The sequence below is a fragment of the Dryobates pubescens genome, chromosome 2 (assembly GCF_014839835.1).
Source record: "Dryobates pubescens isolate bDryPub1 chromosome 2, bDryPub1.pri, whole genome shotgun sequence".
NCBI lineage: Eukaryota > Metazoa > Chordata > Aves > Piciformes > Picidae > Dryobates > Dryobates pubescens.
In genome coordinates, this window is record NC_071613.1 from 13,809,872 (window position 1) to 13,825,291 (window position 15,420).

The window sequence follows — 15,420 nt, forward strand, 5'->3', positions numbered from 1 at the left end:
GAGGACTTTGCAAGCTGGATGTTAAGACTGCTGGCATGGCCAGTTTCCCACAAAATAAGATAATCTTGTATTACACCAACATATCCTTGTCTATCATCAAACTGCCTGAGATGTTGCAGCCCCCCATATGTTTGGGACAAGCATAACAAACCATGCTGGCAAATACAACTCTTGTTTGCATTGCCCCAGGTACCTGTCCTGCTGCCTGCTTGAATCCCTGCTGGCCACATTTCCTTCTGGCTTTGCTCTTTCTGTTCCTGCTTTTCTGCTTGGCTCTGTCCCAACCCCTGTCCCTCCACAGAGACGTTAAGAAAACTCTGGTAACTCTGCACAGAGCAGTCATACAACACACTTGTACACACTTGATCTTCTTAATCGTTGTTCAAGTGGAGGCTGTTGACATGCTGCCAGCAGACCCTAGAGTAGTCTGTGAATATCATCTACAGGACGCAGGGGAGATGACTAGGAAAAGCGAAGTGCTCATATAACAAACTTCAACCCAGCTTAAACTTCTCCCTCCGTCAGGAAGTGGTTAGAAGTGTTCCCAAACCAAATCCGTGCGGTGAAAAGCAGTGCTTTAAACTGACACTGGTTTTCTTTTACAGTGACTCCTGAGAAACGAGGACTCGTGGCAGCTGTACGGGTTTGAACCACTGTGTGGAGCCAAACGAACGCCGTTTGAGCGGGTCCACAGCTCCCGGATCTGACCGACAGGATGCAACACGGCTCGCTGCCAGTTCAACTCGCAGATGGTGAGGTAAGGTTGTCTCCTGGTTCAGTAGATGGCATCCTGCCTGCGAGGGCTTAATGAATTGAAACAGTCTAGCAAAAACATCCTCTGGTGTCGTATCATGTCCTGATAAGGCTCTATCACAGCCATGCTGGAGACTTTGGCTGAGAGCATACCAGCAATAGACTGCACACAGCATGCATGAGCTCTCTTCAGAGAGGCGTGTACCATGACTTGATCCACTTCCAGTTCTATGTGTGTGACAGATTTCCCATGTGCCTCGATATTCTGCCAGAAATACCATTACTGTCTTTATTAAGTGAGCCTCTCTGATCCTTAAGGAAGAGGAGGCACCTTCAAAGCAGAGGGAAATTGATCTGTGTCTGGTCTGACCAGGTGTGGACAACCTCATGAGCGACATCAGGACTGCTCCCTTGCATGTCTGTGATCCACAGAGGCATTGCTGGCTGGTGATCATACCCAACTCATATCCAACTTCAAAAAGGTTTTGGGGGCCTCCTCTGCTACACTGCGAGTTGAACAGGCAATGTTTATTTTATTTCCTCATTTAATAGCAACAGCTTCCCATGTAACTGTCTAAGCAGAATCATAAAATGTTTTAGAAGGGACCATGAAAGATCATCTAATAGGACCTGTGTGGGGTACAGGCAGAATGTGAGTGACTGAAGTACAAAACCACTGAGCCAAATGCTCAGTGGTTCCCAGTGCATTGAGGTGTCACACATCAACAATGAAGACAAACTTCTGATTTGTTATTTTTCAAGGAAGACTTCCCACCATATCTCTGCCAGTGGTGCAGGGGGGTACTTCATGGTTCTTGGGGTATTTTTGTCAAATATTAATGATCAGTTTAGTCTGACAGGGTGGCTCCAAGCAAATGCTTAGTGTGTCCAGGGCTTGGGTTATGACCCACAGAAGGTGGTGCCTCTCCTTCTGAAGCAGTTGGACAGCCAGTGTGGGCAGTGGGTGCAGCTTTCAGCCTCTGCACTGCTGGGCCAGGGAATGCTGTCTGGCATCCAGCACACTCTGACTCAGACCTAAAATATGAAACAAATGGTTTGAATTCTCCCTTGGAGGGTTGTCATACTAGGCAATGTGCCAGCAGCAGCATTTCAGCCATCCTTAGCAGCAGCACACCACCAAGACAGGGATGTTCCTTTCCCCACACCTCAGGGTGGGGGGATGTGTTGGGGAGGAGCTTGTTGCATGCAGTTTGGGCTGCACAGGGGACTGGAGATAGATTCGGGACAGTGGTGACAGTTACAAACTGTTTGGTTACTGCCAGCAAACCAAGCTGTAAATTATTTCTATTGCATGCAACATCTGCAGCAGGATGACAATCCAGAGTACATGTCTAACTGTATTAGGCTCTGAGCCAGATCCTGAAGTCCAGTCTGAATTTGCCCTGATACAACTTTATTCCATTTCCTTATGTCCTATTGCTAGTCACCAGAGAGAATAGACTTGTATCTTCCCCTCAACTGCCCCTTTGAAGAAGGTATAGTGTGATGAGTTCATCCACATCCATCCATTCTTTTTCCTTTGACTTTTTTCTAAGCTTGCAGATTTGGACAAGGACAATTCTGAGGTTTATGCAGAAAATATTGCTATTTTAATTTCTTTAATTGGTGAATATGTGTGGGTAATGTGGGAGTCAGGGCTGGCACAGGTGTGAGGCTGATGAGGCGCCCATCTGCCAGTGAGATGAAAGTCAGGGCTGGCACAGGTGTGAGGTTGATGAGGCGCCCATCTGCCAATGAGATGGGAGTCAGGGCTGGCACAGGTGTGAAGCTGATGAGGCGCCCAGCTGCGAAGAATGTGCTCTGCTTCGAGTCCATGAGGAGAAGAGGAGTAAGTTCTTCCACCCGTGAGTCGGAGCGGGGGGACTCGAGCAAACGGGAGGGTGCCTCGGCTCTGAGTATTGGCACCAGTTGCGATATCCTTCGGGAGGGAGAGGAAATGTCAGAGCAGACCGGGAGGGGCCGGAAAGTGCCGGGGCGGGGCGGCGGCGGCGGTGGTGGCGGCGGCGGCGGCAGCGGCGGCGGGGCGATGGCGGGGATGGCGGCGATGTTGGCGAAGGAGCGGGCGGTGGCGGCAGGCGAGGGGCGACACGGCCACGCCGTCCCCTACCTGGGCCAGGATTTCGGGGCTCTGCGGCAAGAGTGCCTGCAGGAGGGGCGGCTCTTCCAGGACCCGTCCTTCCCCGCCGGTCCCACCGCCCTCGGCTACCGAGAGCTGGGGCCCAACTCGTACAAGACCAAGGGAGTCGTCTGGCAGAGACCCACGGTACGGCGGTGGGGGAGGGTTTCGGGGTCCTGGTAGCATCCTCTCTTGGCGCCGCTACGCCTTTTCACCCACCGTCTCTCTCCCTCGCCCGCTTTAAATGGGTGTGCGTTAATTCGGGGATGGAGGTAGTTTATTGCTGGCCCACTCGGAAGTGCATTTCTGTGGCTGGCACCGGCCCCAGGTTAAAGCAGCGGCTGCAAAATCCTGGTGCGGGCGTTGCGTGAGGCTGGGGCTGCTCAGAGCGCCGGAGATGCCCCTTCGCCCAGGCTTTGGGCTGGCGTGGTGACCAGGCAGGCAGGGCAACCTGCTCCAGCTGGAAAACAAGCAGGGAAGAGGCTGTGCTCCTCTCCCACCTGATTGCTCCCTGCAGACAAACCCCCTTGCTTTAGAGTTGCTGCTCTGGATGACTTTTTTCCTCAGTAGAGAGATGAGCGGACCCTTGCTCAGGATGTGCCTCTGGCTACAGGAGCAGCCCCGCCTAGCCATGGGAGCCATGGGGTCAGATGGACTCTGAGGTGCCTGGGTGCTTCTGAAAGAACCTGATGTGGTCAGTGGCAGGAAGGTAACAGCAGAGAGGTGTGTGTACCATGTGTGAAAACACAGTGAACCTGCTGGCACATCCTGTGAAGTCAGATGGCCACCCACAAGCTTTGGTCACCAGCTCCTGTTGTCACTGTGTTTAGCAAGTCTGGTGCCCTCGTTCATTCCTACCTGCTCCATCTTCATGGTGTTCATCTGCTGTGGTCAGTCACTTGTTCAAATTTGCTGCAAGCAGGGCCTCCTTCCCTCCCTTACCTGTGGGTATGTGTAATGCAAAGCTTCTTTTGTTCCCAGGAGCTGTGTTCCAACCCCCAGTTCATAGCCGGTGGAGCCACTCGCACAGACATCTGCCAAGGGGCCTTAGGTAAGGTGGAGGCAGAAAGCTGAGTTTTCCATGCAGGTGCTTGCCCCAGGACACCACAGTTTGTACTAGGCTATAACTCACCCTGCAAATAACAGCCCGTTGTAGCCCACCCTCTTCTCTTGGTATCAAAGCAGACCTTTATTGCTTTGTGTTGACAGCTACAGGTAGGGACTGTGTGTGTTTGGCCACTGCCTTGCTGTGTGCACTGAGCAGGAATGACACAGGGTGGTTTCCTGTTGGCTTTTCTGATCACTGCCAGTTCCTTTCCTGTCAGCATCTGTCTGCCTGACAGTAGCTTGACTAATTTCTGCCTGTAACAGTTTGCTTAGAAGAGCAGTTAAGTCCATAGCAAAGCATTCTTTTCCCCATTGGGAGAGAGTGCTACTGAGCAGGAAGGACCCCATGAAATGTAGAAAGATGCAGTATGGGAAAATAAATTCTATGGAAGGATTCCCAGTTGCTCACCAGCTCGCAGGGAAAACCTTTCAGGAGGGGTGTGCCAGCCTGTAAGCCCTCTGCTTTTGCTCTGGCTGCCACTCAGTTTGTGCAAGGGTCAGCTGTTCTGGAAGAGCCCTGGGAGCTGTAGGGAAGCCCCTGGGGACAGCTGGAACAGAGTGGCTTAACCTGGTTGTGTATGCACAGCCATCCTGGTCTGGAAGTTGCTCTCCTATTTTGCCCTGAAGAAGGGGCTTTAGGGGAGGGTCTCACAGTATCACAGTATAACTAAGGGTGTCTCTGTGCCTCTCCTCCCAGAAGGCAGCATGGAGGCAGAGGAGGACAGATGTGGGAGGAAACAAGCTGAAGTGGAGTGAGTGAAGTGAGGTTTCTATTATTGAATAACTGTAGGGAGAGGGTTGTAGATTAGACTGATAGCGTGCTTGAAGGAAAGCCCTCAGTGCAGGGAGGCATGACTAATACGTGCTGTATGCTGTGCTTTTGCAGTGGGATTGGCAAAGGAATGAAATCCTGTTTGTTTGCTTTTCATCAGCATAATATTAGCCAGCTTCTTAGTTTCTAGTTCCCCTGCTGCTATTTGTGTTTTCACATCTGAACATATAACGGACAGGGGAGCTTATTTCATGTGTGTTGTGTTTGTTTTCTTTCAGTAGTTAATCAGGTGGGTGCTTTAACAACTGGATCCAGTTTGTGCCAAAAGCCCTGACAATAACAAATGCTTAGTTTGGGCATGTAGTTCTTCTCATGCACCAGTGTAATCTGTGGCATGGATTAGGCTCCATTGTGCCATTGGTGAAGTTCTTGGTAGGTCACCAGCTTCCTTCATGTGTTCTCTCTCTGCCAGATAGCATGTCTCCCACCACAACTGCTTTGGCATGAAGTATGTCCCAGTGATTAACACAGGTGCCAGACATTTGGCCTCCTTTATTGTGAAACTTAAGGGAGTAGTTCAATGTGAAATCAGTTTATTGTGATGGCATTTCAACAGCTGACATTTTGCATAGATGCTCATTTCTGAAGGCACTTAGTTGCTTTATGCCTTCTGCAGGCTTCCAGCTCTTTTGTCCAGCTGTTGTAGCAGGAATAATACTGGAATGAAAGATTTCTGTTACAGGTTAAGACTAATGTCTTCACTGTAAATAAGCTTTTTGCCAGAGAGTTTGAGTCCTGTGGGATGGACTTTTCAAAGGGGCTGAACAGAATGTAAGAAAGAAACTTGCTCCATTTCATTGGTCCTGCAAATTTCTGTGTAGTTTGGGAACACTGTGTGTGTCTCTTCTCTTGCCTTGTTTCCTTCTCTCTGTCTGGAGGGTTAAAAATATCCCCAAAATAATATTGCCAGACCAGCTCAGGTGGAAGCAAATGAAGCTATATTTACAAGTAGACTAAAATCTAGAAACATGAAATGCAATGACTGTGTACGAAATATACAATATTTACACACATTTACAACTCATAAACAACACAAGAAACCTCCCTGGACAAAACCAGGGGGCTACCAACAGCTTCTCCCTGCCACCCCCTTCCCCTCAGGCTTTGGATTATGCTTTATTCTGGTTTTGTTGCATTTTAGGAGATACTTCTGTATGTATTTGGAGTTAGTTTTGCAGTATCAGAGCTGAAGCTGGTGCTGGTATTTGGCTCAGAACTGGCAGCACAGGGGATGTGATGACTCATTACAGCAGAGGGCAGGAACCAAAGTCACTGCAGAGAGTAAGCTTATTCACCCTTAGCCACCTTCTTTGGGGGGGATGTCACTATGGTATCACAACACTGGAGTGTACACAGCGTAGTATCTCATCTGTTCTTCAGACACGGATGTCTCCTCCCTGCATAAAAATGTGTGGAAAACATAGAATGAATTTAGAATGTGTGGGTTTCCACACCAGCAACCACTTGACTGTAAGTGGGTTGCCACAGCCTCATGTCTTTAACTAGAAAACTTCCTGGAGTCCTGTGATATTAACATAAATGCATTCAGTAGCTGGTTAGTCTATAACTGTGAGTGCTTTTAAATAAGGATGTGACTGTGGTTGGTTGAATGTACATTTTGCTTTTGACCCCATACTCTTAGATAAGCTGTGCAGTGACCAGAGGAGCTGCCTTTTGCTTACCAGCCCACCAGGTGCTTCATGCTTTGTCTTTCCTCTCCAGAATGGCAACTTTTAATCTCCTAAGGCTATTCGTGCTTGCTTTGCAATTGATGTTTTGTGACATTCTTGTTTTAAACTGGAGATTAGGTATGTGCAGAGATGGACATACAGAAATAAAACATTGACAACAGGAGAAAGGAAGCGGGACAAGAACAAATGATATTTCTATTTATAATAAATAAGCTCACAGCCACAAAATATTCCCTTTTCTGATAACCTTGTTCTGTTTATTGTGCTTTTACAAAAATTATCCATTATTAACTTTAGCCTTGCTAACATCCATTCAAATTCTTCTTATCAGCAACCTGCCTGCAAGCAGTGCTGCAGGCTGGGGTCAGAGTGGCTGGAGAGCAGCCAGGCAGAAAGGCACCTGGGGGTACTGGTTGATAGTAGGCTGAACATGACCCAGCAGTGTGCCCAGGTGGCCAAGAAGGCCAACGGCATTCTGGCCAGTATCAGGAACAGTGTGGCCAGCAGGAGCTGGGAGGTCATTCTGCCCTGTACTCAGCACTGGTTAGGCCACTCCTTGAGTCCTTTGTCCAGATCTGGTCCCTTCAGTTTAGGAAAGATGTTGAGTTGCTGGAATGTGTCCAGAGAAGGTCAACAAAGCTGGGAAGGCTTTTGGAGCACAGCCCTGTCAGGAGAGGCTGAGAGAGCTGGGGTTGCTTAGCCTGGAGAAGAGGATGCTCAGGGGAGACCTTGTTGCTGTCTACAGCTACCTGAAGGGAGGCTGTAGCCAGTTGAGGGTTGGTCTCTTCTCCCAGGCAGCCAGCACCAGAACAAAAGGATGCAGTCTCAAGCTGTGCCAGAGGAGGTTTAGGCTGGATGTTAGGAAGAAGTTCTTCATAGAAAGAGTGATTGCTCATTGGAATGTGCTGCCCAGGGAGGTGGTGGAGTCACCATCACTGGAGGTGTTTTTAGGAAGAGCCTGGATGGGGTGCTTGGTGCCGTTGATTAGATAGTGTTGGATGATAGGTTGGACTCGGTCTCAAAGGTCTTTTCCAACCTGGTTAATTCTATTCTCTTAGACTTTCCCTATCAAAAGGAAGTCACTGTCAAGAGCCTTACTAAAACACAAGTTCTTATAGTTAACAGTATTTGTTAAAGACTCTGCTCAGGCTTATTCAGTGCAGGCTAAAATTCCAGGTATTATCATGTGTTCTGTTTCCAACCAGGCTTTAAATTATCAGGTTTCCTTTTAGCTATGACTGCTCAGAAAGGAAGAGAGATATATCATCTCTGACCATTGAGCACTTTTAAGTGAGGAAACCAAAAGTTGTCTTCCATATATGCTGCATCTGCCTTTTAATTTCAATAAGACCTTCCCCAGAGGTGTCTGAGTTAAGATTTATATATGTCTAAGTTCTCCTTAGAAACCAGTATAAAGTATAATAGAATGGTTTTTACAGCAAAATCTGCTGTTTCTTTCTCTTCATGACTGGCGTGAGGGGACAGCTAAAAAATAAAGGAAATCCTTTGTAAACTCTGTTTATGGGCTTAGAGGTCCTCAGGGGGGCAGTTTCTCCTACCTGGACTTTAGTGCTTCTGAACTACAGGGGAAATCTCTAGACTGAGACATATTACAGCATTAAAGGGGGCATACTCTTAATCTTGATACTTGAGCAGCTTCACGACCAAGGCTTCTTGACCTACTGTGGTTGTATCAAGTTGTGCAATTTCTTTCTGTGCTGCCTTCTGCATGCCCAATCCCTGCCTTATTTATGGAATACAAAAGCTGGCATTTCTTTGGAAGGGTGGTGGGACAGCTGCTATCTGAGCCAGTCTTGCTACTAGTTTAAATCAGCAGAGTCTTTCTGAGGGTAGTAACACCCATGTCAAATGGGAGTCTTTGATAGTGCTCAGGTTTGCCTGGTTGAGTAAGGCTGTGCAATACGAACTCTGGCTTATGCTGTAGGCTGAGCAACAGGGAGGGAAAAACACCTCCACAGCTGACTGATCAAGGGGTGTAGGATGTGCCTTGAGCTGTTTCCACCCATACATTAGAGCATGCCCAAAGTGGGAGATGTGTGGGTTTACCTACATGTTCCTTAGGACTGGCACAGTGGTGCTTAGCAGGCAAAGTTGCTCACTTTCTGGGTTTATCTAATACTGTCTGAATGAGAGCATGAAACTGCCTAACCCCATGAAGGCATCCTGGTAGCCTAGGTATGGATGGATACCTGTAGTTGGTTTAGTGTAGGTATGAGATACCAGAGACTCAGTTTACCTCTGAGTTATTTGTGTCTGTCTGTAAAAGCCTTTCAGAATGTGGGATATTGTGCCAGGGTTGTTCTGATGCTCAGACAAGCACCTGTCTGTGAGGTATCAGTTATCCAACCTCTGTGCTGAGATGAGACCAGCTGAGCTATCAGTTTATGTATTTGTGACGTGACTCATGCCTGTGCCCTGTGTTCATGATGCTTTGAGATTGCAGTTTGTTGGAAGTTTAAAGTCTCACTAAGGATTTTGTTGGCCTTGGATACACAAGGGCTTCTGGGTGCTAGAAGAGGAATATTTGTGGTGGAGGCCAAGGGTTATCTGCCTGAATGCAGGGCTGATGTGTTGATAAGAACACTCAGCTCTCCTGGAATGTGTGCTGACCCCACTGCACAGGTGGCTTACATCCATCCCTTTTTCCCACAATGTCTCTGGCACATACTGTTTCTACTGCCAGTTACATAGAGCCCCACTTCTTGCTTGACCTAGAAGAGTCCTGTCACAAGCTGTGACCTTTTTTAACTCGATAAGGTGACTGTAAGGCTTGTTTGGGTTAATGAGTTGCTTTGCTGTGCAGTGAACACCAGGAGGAGGAAAACAATATCATTCCACCTCCACCCCCTCCCCCTCAACTAAATTGAGAAATAACAGGGTATTAATTCATCCTGACCCCACAAAGTCAGGGGTCAGCTCTATTCAAATTGCCAGGGCTGTGCTCTACCAGGAAGTTGTCCCTTGGACTTGAGGAACCCCAGCTCATGTTCAGAAACTACCTCTTTTGGAGGTTTGATAAAACCAGGGATTGTCAGTACAGGAGGGATCTCTGGGCAGTCTCTCCCAAATGATTACAGTGTTGTAAGGTTTGTCTGAAGAGTCCTTTGGTGGAAAAAAAAACCCACCAAACAATGATAAAACCAAACCAAAACACACACCAAACCCCCTATAAACAACAACAACCAAAACCCCAAAGACCAAGCAAATAGAAGGACAAACAAATAAACAAAAACCTACATGCATAACTGTGTGGGTAGGCTGTAACTGTGTGGGAAGGATGTATGTGGGAGAACACAGATCTAAGCTGAACTGAAGTTGAAGTCCTGTTGCCTTTGGACCAAAGGGTGTGTTTGCAGAGCCCTTTTAACATCATCCTCTGCAAAGAGAATTGTTGTGAAGGCTAACTGGTAAAAGCCCTCATATGGCTGGATGACAGAGAATCCCATCTAAACACATCTTGTAGTACCTTCTTACCCCAGACTTTTTCCCAGCAAGCGCGTTTGCTGTGTATGGCAGTGCCTCTGAATGCACCATGGCACCAGAGGGTGTACAGGTCCCAGGCAAGAGGCTCTCAACACTATGAAGGAGGAACAGTCAACATTTTGCAGGATGAGGTAGATGTGCTGTTGCACAAGCCCTATGAGGAGAGGCTGAGGGAGCTGGGATTGTTTAGCCTAGAGAAGAGAAGGATCAGGGGTGACCTCATTGCCCTCTACAACTACCTGAAAGGTGGTTGTAGACAGGAAGGGGTTGGTCTCTTCTCCCAGGCAACCAGCACCAGAACAAGGGGACACAGTCTCAAGCTGTGCCAGGGGAGGTTTAGACTCGAGGTGAGGAAAAAGTTCTTCACTGAGCGAGTCATTCGTCATTGGAATGGGCTGCCCAGGGAGGTGGTGGAGTCACCGTCCCTGGAGATGTTCAAGGGGAGATTGGACGTGGCACTTGGTGCCATGGTCTAGTTGTGAGGTCTGTTGGGACAGGTTGGACTTGATGATCCTTGGGGTCTCTTCCACCCTTGGTTATACTGTGATACTGTGAAAGGAGGGGAGGAACATCCTCATTGCTTTGTAATCTATCGCAGGAGACTGGCAAGGTGACTTTTCTGTTTGAAAAAAATTCTCTGCCATCATGTTTTTACTGCAGTACAAGCATCTGAAGGGAAAGTTCTATGTTCAATTCTTCCCTTCTAGGTTATGAAAGAGTAAAAGCATCTTAGGTGTTTAAATTATTCCTCCATTTCACATCTTCCACCTTTTGTGAGATGTGAAAAGGGCCCATGGGACAAATTCATTCCTAAGAACTGCTGCTGGGGATCAGCTGTGAAAGCAAGGGGTGGTCTGGAGGGAGTTGCAGGTTGCCTGTGTTCTTCCTTGTGCTGAATGGTTATGGATTTGGGCCTGAGGATGGACCTCAAGAGCTGCTTTAGAATCAACTCTCCCTGGAACTTCATCCATTTGCATCCCAGCTTTTCCTGTAGGAGAGAGATGGCTGCGTAGAGACCACTGCTTTGTCGGCCTCTGACGTGCTAGCAGGTGTGGTGGTTGTAGCAAGGTGGGTATTGGTCTCTTGTCCCAAGTAATTAGTGCCAGGATAAGAGAAAATAGCCTCAAGTTGTGCCAGGGAAGGTTCAGACTGGATATTAGGAAAAGCTTTTCCTGAAAGAGTGGTCAGGCATTGGAACAGGCTGCCCAAGGAGGTGGTGGAGTCACTGTCCCTGGAGGTGTTCAGAAAACGTGTAGACATGGCACTTTGGGACCACTAGGGCATGGTGGTGGTGGGCTGACAGTTGGATTTGATGATCTTAAAGGACTTTTCCAACTTTAATGATTCTGTTTCTTGAACCCTACACGTTCTGCAGGGCCATTTTAGGCAATCTAACGTGTAGTAGCAGCTTTCCTGTTTTCATAAAGGAAAGCAAAGGCAGATATGGTAATGGTAACAAGGAGTTTTGTGTCGGGCTGTGGGAGTTGGGATCAGCTGGGTCTCTAAATCTCTGATCACCTTGCTGCTGGGGGCCCATGGCTGAGAGGAAGAGTTTGTTTTTTTTCCTTTTACTCAGTTAAAATAACGCTGGTTTCTGAAAATAATTTCAAAAAGTAGAGGTAATATTTATATAGTCATAGTCTCCTCTTCCCTCTACTTGGTAGGAAATGGAGTGGAAAAGTACTGTCCAGACAGCTTAGGCCCTGGGGCTGTGGTGTGCAGGCTTGGTATATGTTGGCTCCATCCCAGGAAAGGTGAAGAGAGGGGTGGGGGTGGGGAACAGTGCCTGCCTTCAGACTTTTCCTGACTCTCTGGTGACTAGTGCCAGAGGTGAGGTGTGGGATTAAACAGAGAAGCCTCTGTTTAGCAAGAGCCTCCAGAGATGTACAAGGTGAAAGGAGCTCCTTTTTGGTAGGAGGCAGTCAAGAGACCTTTGAAGACAGCTTATCCATAGGATAGGACTCTATGGAGGAAGGAAAGGAAAACAGCTTATGCTTGAAAAAACTCTGGCCTTTGGGGGAGAAACTGCACCCCTGAGTACCTGTGTGTGCCCGCAGGACCTGCCCTTTGCTTTTTCCCCATGCTGCTTCCTATTCTAACCTGTAGACACTCAATTGAATATTAAGTTTTCTTTCAAACAGTCCCAGCATGACTTGTAGCTGTGTTGGTAGAGCATACAAAGCCTGCTTTTACTTGTTTTTAATTACTATGGTATTGAGGAAATGCAACACTTGCCTGGAAATGGTGGGTATTTATATGTGTGTGTTTGGTCTGCTTTAGAGATAAAAGTGGTGAGAGGAATCACATCACCACAGCTGAGGTGTTACTGGTTGTAACACACAATCCTTGTGCAGTATGAAAACTAAGGAATAAAGATTGAATAACAAGCAGTGGCCTTTCCCCCTTCCCTCCCTTCCCCTTGTCCCTTTTCCCTTCTTTTTTTCCTTTTACAGGGGACTGTTGGCTCTTGGCTGCTATTGCATCTCTCACCTTGAATGAAGAAATCCTGGCCCGTGTTGTTCCCAGAGACCAGAGCTTCCAGGATAAATATGCAGGAATTTTCCATTTCCAGGTAGGTGGAAAACAGCCTTCCCCCTCAATGCTGTTGTCCAGGAGCTGGTGTGGCCAGCTATGTGTATGAGTATGGTGTTTCCTGGAGCAGTTTGAGGGATGTCAGAGGCAGGCACAAGAATAGACATCCAAGAAAGGTTATGGTGGTGGAAGGAAGAAGACTGTTGGGTGTGGGGCCTGTCACTGTGGTCCTTCTTTCAACAGCTGGGTGTGAGGGGGATTGCCTTTCCTCCAGGAAATTGGTGCTAGCAGATAAACACACTGGTGAACTGAAGTACACAGCATAGGATGGTGATGAGGTGTTTGTGCTCTCTTTCCAGTTCTGGCAGTATGGGGAGTGGGTGGATGTGGTGGTGGATGACAGGCTGCCCACCAAGAACGGGGAGCTGCTCTTCGTGCACTCTGCGGAGGGCAGTGAGTTCTGGAGCGCGCTGCTGGAGAAGGCCTATGCCAAGTGAGTCTCAGAATCACAGAATATCTGCTTGGAAAAGACTTCAAACCTCATCCAGTCCAACCCTTGACCCAGCACTGAAGGGTCAACACTAAACCACGTCCCCGAGCATCATGTCCACACACTGCTCAAAGACCCCCAGTGATGGTGACTCCACCACTGCCCTGGGCAGACTATTCCAGTGTTTGATAACCCTTTCAGTGAAAGTTTTCCTACTATCCAGCCTAAACCTCCCCTGGTGCAGCTTGTAGCCATTTCCTCTAGTCCTGTTGCTTGATACTAAGGAGAAGAGGCTGGACCCCTCCTTGCTCCAGCCTCCATTCAGGTAGTTGTAGTATGAACAGGCTTTCACCACACTTGAATATTCCAGTCCCTCTGCTTCCCCAGAGCATCCTCAGCTGCACAGATCCTGTGTCAGCTTCATTATTAGCCTTTACAGTTTCTGTGGTGTGCCACAGTGGCTGATTTAGTAAAGCTTTTCTGACTGATGCTTGGGACAAGCAGACAAAAGTATTGGCTTTATTACTAGCCAAGAAAAAGAGCTTTTGCTTCTCATGGCAAGGCTGTTGCAAGAGTACTGTCTTGTGCTGCTGAGGCCTGGGCAGCTCTGTTTCATGTGCTCTATGCATCTGTAAGGGCTTGCAGCTGCAGTGCTTCAGCATGCAAAGCATACCAGTCAGTGTACCCAGGTCTTTGTTCACCCTGAAGATGCTCAAGTCTGAATTTCCAGTTTGGGGAGTGGGGTTACTCTCTTCAGTTGACTCAAGAAATGGAGCTCATTTAGATCAGCTGAAAAACACAGTTGTAATTGTTAAACCAATTTAAGAACTATGGGCAACTAGAGAGGCAAATTGCTGCATCTTGATATAGGAATGTTTTTTCCTCAAGTAGTGTTCATGGTTTTTGTCTTTGATATGGTTGAGCCTCCAACCTCTGTACATGATCATACAGGATTTTATGCTGGGCTTTTCAAGCATGGAGATCTGAGAAGCAAAGCTGAATGGGACACATTCACAGCTGCCTTGGTGCTACAGAAAGCAGAAATGCTGTGACAGTTGGCACAGCTTAGTGCCCCTCTCCAATAGAAAAGAATAGGGAACCTGATGGTTGTGCATGAGAAGGGGAAAATACAGTGCTTGGTGGTTGATTGTGTGTGTTCCCTTTTGTGCAGGCTGAATGGATCTTATGAGTCTCTCTCTGGTGGCACCACCACTGAAGGCTTTGAGGACTTCACCGGTGGAATTGCAGAATGGTATGAGCTGCAGAAGGCACCACCCAACCTCTTCAAAATCATTCAGAAGGCACTTCAGAAAGGCTCTCTTCTTGGCTGCTCCATTGATGTGAGTTAGCAGGCTCGTTGCTGGACACATGACTCTCACTCTGCAGGCAGGCAGCTGGGGGATGAACCTGTGCTCTGGCCACAGGAGGTGCACAAAGGATGTTGGTCCCCTCTGCCTATGGCTCTCTGCCTCATGCCTGGAGAATTTGACCCAGGAGTGTGGTGCAGGCTAATTCTCCTCTTGGGGCAGGAGTTATGTCTGAGAACAGGTTGAAATGTAGGCTTTGTAAGCTGAGTGTAATAGCTCTGTCCTTGCTGTAGCCTGTCTCCAAAGCATTCCCCCAAAATCTGGGCTCACCTCTTGAAGCAGCAAAGCTCAAAGCGTTGCCAGGCCTTGATAAGGCTTTATGGGAAAATGTGTTGCTGAACCTGCACAAGGCAGAAAAGAGGAGCTTTGGCCCTGCATACAAGGAGTTAGCATAACTTTCTAGCCTTACTAAAACGAGTCTAAGTATTGTTATATGTGATAATAACCCTACTCCCAAGTGAGATTGCATCTTAGCTGTGTCTAAAGGGAAAGTAAACTGTTATGAGAACTCCAGTCATAAAATAAATTCAAATGTTTCCTAAGTTCAATCAGAGTCACAGGAGGAGGAAGCTTCACAGCAGGAGAAGTACTTGGTCAATGTCAGAGTGCAACTTTGCAGCACTTTCTGGACTTGTTTTACTTGTTGGCATTTAGATAAGAATCTGACATCTGGATTTTTGCCCCAGAGTGATACAAGTCTTTTGTTGGGGTTGGGAGGGAGTAAGTATGTTTCATTGTGGGTAAGTGCTGACACTTTCTGTATTGTAAACTAGTTATTGGTGAGTTTAGACTTTGAGACAAAACTGTAAAATCTTCTGTGAGATAAATAGGGACCCAAAGGTTAAGCATTATGTGGAGAGTGCACTGTGAGGCTGTTAATAGGACACACATTGACAGCAGGGATCCTGCCTGCTTGATCTTACTCTTCAAATGTGCTTGTTTAAAGATCTCTCACTTGCTGAGATGCTGTGAAGGCAGTGACAGCCAAACACTTAATAGAGGGTTCA

General features: G+C 47.6%; 1 protein-coding gene across 1 annotated transcript in view; it reads left to right on the forward strand.

Annotated features, from left to right (window-relative positions):
- Positions 1–2,780: 2,780 nt before the first annotated feature.
- CAPN2 (calpain 2) overlaps positions 2,781–15,420 on the forward strand; it is a 32,079-nt gene continuing 19,439 nt past the window's right edge. The window contains exons 1-5 of the mRNA XM_054170337.1: positions 2,781–3,037; positions 3,872–3,941; positions 12,478–12,596; positions 12,916–13,049; positions 14,218–14,386. Coding sequence (XP_054026312.1) covers positions 2,801–3,037; positions 3,872–3,941; positions 12,478–12,596; positions 12,916–13,049; positions 14,218–14,386 — 729 coding nt within the window. The 5' untranslated portion in view covers positions 2,781–2,800. The remainder of the gene's footprint in view (positions 3,038–3,871; positions 3,942–12,477; positions 12,597–12,915; positions 13,050–14,217; positions 14,387–15,420) is intronic.